This window comes from Pundamilia nyererei, unplaced genomic scaffold, assembly GCF_000239375.1.
Source record: "Pundamilia nyererei isolate P.nyererei 1_Seehausen unplaced genomic scaffold, PunNye1.0 scaffold00396, whole genome shotgun sequence".
In the NCBI taxonomy this organism is placed as follows: Eukaryota; Metazoa; Chordata; class Actinopteri; order Cichliformes; family Cichlidae; genus Pundamilia; species Pundamilia nyererei.
The window spans coordinates 87,962-94,436 of record NW_005187797.1 but is presented as its reverse complement, the minus strand read 5'-3'; the positions used below and the strand labels follow the sequence as shown (position 1 = coordinate 94,436).

The following is a 6,475-nucleotide window of genomic DNA, read 5'->3' as shown; positions in this document are numbered from 1 at the left end:
ACACAGGCAAGGTACTCTTTGTGTGTATGTAGACGTCATATGTTAATGAACCTATGTATATTCATGTAACCTGAATAAAAGAGCAGTGTTACGGGGGAGGAGACGAGAGCAAATGGGGTCGAGCGAAGGAACGGCGTTTGTCCAGTTTTCTCCCGTGCACAAGAAACATAAAGAACTTTGCCTATTCGTGTCTTGCTTTGCTGTGTAATTAAATTATATTGAATAGGTTTAAGCTACAAACCTATCATTAATGTCAATACAGAGCATGAGGGAAACAAATTTTTCAAACCAAGGAGGCTCATCATGAGAGACAAATTGGTCTTTTATTTAAAACCCCAGTAGCACATATTCAGGCCAGCATGTCTCAGCTGCCTCTGTCTTAAAGTCAGGGAACAGTTGATGTGTGGCTGATTTTATAGTTGCAAAATCAGCCTCACAGCAACTGCCCTGATGGATATTTAATAGTCACTATGTGGAACTGTCTTCAAAAACGGCGTGAACAAATTAAGGCACGCCGCAATAGGTCAAAATATATAGTAAGACTCAGGCCGCGCTAGCACTCAAGATTTGGTGCCTAAGCAGTTACACTAGGATGAATGTCACAAACTACCAAACACATCTTGTCTTGTGTGTCGCTGATTCCTTGGCATTGTTTGTCTAAATACTGCAACACTTGCTTGTGTGAGCCCGACAAAGCACCCCGTGTGACTTAATGGCTGCAAGTATTGGATCTGCTGGGTCCATGACTGGCCAGGTTGTACTGTCATGAGCGAAGTGAGGATGGGCCCAAAGGCAGACACAAAACACAGACTTTTTAAAGTCCTTAAACTAATTTATTTGACAGCAAAGAAAGGCAGACAAAATAAATCCGCTCCTTGATTGTTATATGAGCAAGGTTACACTCTCTGTTGTTAACAAGAATCGCAAACCCCCTGGTCTGATCAGTGTGGAAGTCTTTCAAGGATAAGTTTTCATCAGGAGTATCCTGGTGCGTCCTTGATTAAGTGAAGCACATCAAGCTACACTCCTTATATTCCCTTTGACTCCATGCTAGCACTGTTAGCTCATCTATCTTGTTTGCTAGTGACAGAACGTTCCCCAATATAATAGATGGGAGACACAGCTTATACCTCCTTCTCTCTTTAGGCCGCCACTGTCTCACTGTCTCCCTCTTCTGTCCTCCGCCCCTGCATCCACAGTATGTTTGTGCTCTCTCGTTTTCTTCGCTACCCTGTTTTACTCGGGCCGCCGAGCCCCTCATTCGGGCTAATGTAGTGACCTCCGGGGTTGCTTTTCAGCGTTTGCTTTTAGAGTTTCCATCGCTGTCTTACCCTAACGGTAACGAAGCACAGGGTTGAGGCACCGGCTCAACCCCGCGAAACTGTCCGTCGCTCAGGAAGAGTTTGCAGCCATGGAGCGCCTTGGCATTGTACAGCGTTCGAACAGTGCATGGGCCTCTCCGCTTCACATAGTGCCCAAATCGGTCGCTCGGTGGCGGCCATGCGGAGATTTCCGGCGTTGAAATAATGCCACGGAGAATGACCGTTACCCCATCCCCCACATTCAGGATTTTTCGGCCAATCTTGCCGGAACCTCGATTTTTTTCTAAAATTGACTTGGTGCGGGGGTATCACCAGATTTTGCGCATGCCATTTGGCCTGATTTGAAAGGTGCCACCCAGACCTTTCAGCGGCTGATGGACTCCGTTTTGCGCGGGCTGCCGTTCGTTTTTGTTTACCTGGATGATATATTGATGTTGCCCATTTGGGTTGCCTTGTTGGAGCAGCTGGTTTCAGGTCTCTGGCAACCGCTGGCCTTTTTCAGTCGTACGCTCTGGGATGCCGAACGCAAGTACAGTGTTTTTGACAGGGAGTTGCTGGCCCTGCACCTCACAACACAACATTTTTGTTTTTTCCTCGAGGGTCGCAACTTTACTGCGTACGTTGACCACAAACCTTTGACTTTTGCCATGTCCAAGGTCTCTGACCCATGGAGCGCACGTCAGCATGGTGGCCATTTCAGAGTTTACCACAAACATTCAGCATGTGACTGGTAAGTCCAATCCAGTCGCTGACTGTCTCCCACGCGTGTTGGTTTCTCTGGTATATGTCGACATCGACTACGCTGCCATGTCCGCTGAACAACGTGCTGACCCGGACATCCTTGCCCTTCAGTCAACAAAAACGGGCCTCGTGCTGGAGGACACCTCTGTGTGGGACGGCGGTCCACACATGCTTTGCGATGTCTCCACCAGCCGCCCCCGCTCGGTGGTTCCCCTTTCATGGTGTTGTCGTGTTTTTGACTCGGTGCACGCCCTCTCTCATCCTAGCGTCCGGGCCTCGGTCAAGCTGGTCAGCGCCAGGTTCGTTTGGCCGGGCCTTCGCAAAATGGTGAAATAATGGCCGGCAGCTTGTATCCCATGCCAACACTCGAAAATCAACCGGCACACGCAGGCACCCCTCAAACTATTCCGTGTCCCCGGTAGGCGTTTCGATCACGTAGATTGTGGACCTGGTTGGTCCCTTGCTGCAGTCACAGGGTTTCACGCACCTTTTGACTGTGGTGGACCGCACGACCAGGTGGCCGGAGGCGGTACCCCTGTGTCCACGACAGCGGTGACAGTGGCCAGAGCATTTTTGTCAACGTGGGTTTCGCGTTTCAGTCCCCCTGCTGACATTACCTCAGACAGGGCCCCCCACTTTGTTTCTGAGCTTTGGTTTGCCATGGCTGATGGCCTGGGGGTCAAGGTCCACCGCACCACAGCATACCACCCGCAAGCTAACGGGAAGGCCGTGCTCTGGGCTTCCTTAACAGGTGGCGACTGGGTCGACCGTCTTCCGTGGGTTTTACTGGGATTGAGTAGTGCGGTTAAAGACCTCGGGGTCTCCCTCGGCCAGCCCCTCCGGGTCCCCGGGAAATTCTTACCTGAGAGTAGTGATGGTAAATTTGATTCTTTTTACTGAATCGAGTATTAATGAGTCACTCACCAAAGTGAATCAGATTTGAGTCATTTGATTCATTGAGTCAGTTGACCAGAGAGTGCCAAAATTTTACATTTTCACTCAAACTTAATTTGTTTCGCTTTTCATGTAAATCCCACTGCTAAGATGAATGATTAAAAAAAAACCAAAACTATTTTATAGAGAAAAAAGAGCAAAAACATTTCTAAAATTAAGCAACTTCTACGTCTGTGAAGGTTCTCAGTCATCCAGGTCATCGTAGTCAAAGGAGCTTGCAAAGAAAAGCGTCCAGACGCTTTCCTTTGCAAGCTCCTTTGACATTAAGCAACTTCCTATCAAAATTGCTTAATAAACATTTATTTTGGTTATTTGTATTTTATTAGTATTTTCCTTAAGTGTGTCAAATATATATTTTCTCATCTAAATGTCCACTGCGCTGTGAGCCAGGGGGCGGTAATGCGCCTTAACATTGTTTGCCAACCAAGAAGAATGAGAAGCTGTGAGCCAGGAGGGAGGGGGTGAGTGAGTGATTCGTTCGCTCGCTCTTTGATTCAACACAGGAGGGAGGGGGTGAGCGAGTCCTGAGTGATTCGCTTATGCTTACGATTCAGCACAGGAAGCGAGGGGGTGAGTAGCTCAAATGTGTTGTTAGCATGTTAGCAGCGCGATGCTACTCTGAACCAAGGAGCTATTTTCTTGATGTGAGCTCCTACTCAGGGTTTTTTCTTCCAGTTCAGAGCAGAAATGCTTTTGTTACGAAACTGGCTGTTGTTTTTCCCCCACAATTTTCATTATAAGCTAGATATATTTCTACTAATGGAATTAGTTTGCTAACAGCAACAGGGATGAGTCAGTGAGTCAGTTGGGCTTGTGAATCATGATTCACGAGTCAGTAAAGTGATTCTCAAGTATTGAACGATTTGTTCACGAATCGAACATCACTACATGAGAGCCCCCCCGTGTTTCGATACCTCTATGTTGCCTTTTCGCCCCCCAAGAGACTCATTTCCTGTTCCTGGTCCTGTGCACCACTGCCTGCCTGACACTTTTGTTCCGAGTTCGTTGGACTCTGCTCGTTTCGTTTTCGTCAGGCATGATGCCCATAGGACTGTGTCCACCATATGACGGGCCACACAGCGTTCTTAAACTGGGCGAAAAACATTTCTTTTTGGACTTTGGCGGTTGGCAGGAGGGTGTCTCTGTTGACAGACTTAAGCCTGCACATGTTATGCAAGATGATCAGGTGGTCTCGGCCCAGGACCAGACTGCTTCTTACTGAAACCTGGCTTCATGACACTGGAAATATAGAGCTGATTGAAGCATCACCCACCAATTACACTTTTGAACATTGCATCCATAAAAACAAGAGGGGCAATGTGATTTATAACAACAAATTTTTTTATTGTAAAACTTTGCTACTTGAAAATTATCTGAGTTTTAAATATTTAGTTATGTAGATTTAATAATTCTATTTCGTCGATTTATTCTATAATGTCAGTTTCTCCTGCTGTATTACTGCTTACTATATATCATCCTCCCAGACTGAGACACGGCTTCCTGGAAGAAATTGGTGAGCTATTTTTCTCTTTTCATAAATATTTTATTCATCTGTCAAAAACAAATACAAATTGATTTGTCAATAAGCATCATATCAATGACAGCAAAGCTGAATTTATTCATCAGTGAGTTTTCAAAGTGTACACTACTGTAATTATGTGATGAAATGATGGACACATTCTGTAGTACCATTTATCAAATGATTGACCACATTGCCCCTGTCAAAACTATTAATGAATGTGGTTCATCAAAAGCACCCTAGAGAAACAATGTAAAGGTAAACGTGGTAAACAGACACTGCTGGAGATCCTACAGAATGATGCAATAATCATCATCATCATCATCATAAATTAATAAAAAAAAGAAATAATGCACTTTACTTCTCCAACAATGGAATCAAATCAGCCAGACAATCCTACATCTCCCAATTGATCAATAAAATCCAGTCTATTCCATTTTTTTGTCTTCATCCACTGATAAACTGTTTAATGCCTCCAAAAACATACCAACTGAATTTCTTTCAACAAATAGGTGTGATGAATTGGTGTCTTGTGTAATATCTTAGCCTCTCATAGTAATCTATCTAGCACTCCCTCACATAATGATCTAATTACTGCCACAGGCTCAATGCTCACATTCTAACCTGTAAATCCTAAAGAAGCAGTCATTCATCAAGTCTTATACCTCTTTACTCAACCCCATCCCCATCTGTATTTCACTGTTTTAAAAATAATTTCAACAGCTCAACAGTTTTTATTTTTCAATTCGCAGTTTTAGTTCTGCACAAATGAAAAATTCAATCAGTTGTGTCAGTCCTCGGTCCATTACATTACACAGTATTACTTATCACTTTCCTCTGATGATAAAAAATCCATCCACAAATTAATAAGCTGCACTAATGACATCAACTGCTGGATGTCTCAACACTTCTTAAAAGTAAGTAGATACAAGATAGAGACGAGACAAAACTTCTACAGTACTTGTTGTTGATCCAAAAAGTCAGAGAAAGAAAATCTGTTCATATTTATCACATCAATAAGGTTACCAGAGCTGCTAAAATGTGCTAGCATTACTACAGCCATAGTTTATAAATTGAAAATTGACATACTGAACCGTCATAATTAACATGGTAAAACATTTCTTTTAAAATGATTCACATTTTTATGACTTATCACACAGTATCAAGGGAATACCGGGTATTTTGTCATTTCGTTAGCTTCATAGCATAAGTGCCTAAGTCATTTTTTTGTGTTTTCGGAAAACAAGAAAAAACTAATTTTCTAAATATCACATGCATATTTTTAAATATCACATGCATATTTTTAAATATCACATGCAATTTGACCAAAAAATGACTTAGGCACTTATGCTATGAAGCTAACGATTTTAAAGAAAACTGAATACAGAATACACCTTAAATTTGTATATGTTCCATATATACCATACTTACCTAATCCAAGGCAGGATACTCTGAGCCCTGATTTACCAAGATTTCTGTTAACAAAGAAGAAATAATAAGCAGTAGGAATAGATTTATTTACCATAAAAACTGTAACAAAATACATACATGAACACTTTGAAACTCAAGATTCAAGATAGATTCAAGATTCTTTATTTGTCACATGCATAGTTATACAAGTACAACATGCAGTGAAATGTATCCTGACACACTCTTCGACTGTGCAAAAGGGGAGAGAAGAACATTATATACATTAAGTGAATATATACATGGGGGGCACTATGTGCAGTAAGTGGCATTGAGTGCAGCAAGTGGGTGAATTATGTACATTAAATGAATTAAATAAAATAGACAATCTGAACTTTTTAAATTAAAAATATGAAATGTACATTGTGCCTGTGGGTGTCTAGAAGAGAGTCTCAGTCACTTATGGATGCTGTAAGAGGGCGTGTGTGTGTGTGTGTGTGTGTGTGTGTGTGTGTGTGTGTCTGTGTGTGTG

The 6,475-nt window shown here is 42.8% G+C and overlaps 1 protein-coding gene across 1 annotated transcript in view; it reads right to left on the bottom strand.

Annotated features, from left to right (window-relative positions):
* The window catches only part of LOC102193830 (voltage-gated potassium channel subunit beta-2-like), a 247,326-nt gene that overhangs the window by 230,303 nt on the left and 10,548 nt on the right, over positions 1-6,475 (bottom strand). The window contains exon 2 of the mRNA XM_013915919.1: positions 5,968-6,011. Within this exon, the coding sequence (XP_013771373.1) occupies positions 5,968-6,011 (44 nt within the window). The remainder of the gene's footprint in view (positions 1-5,967; positions 6,012-6,475) is intronic.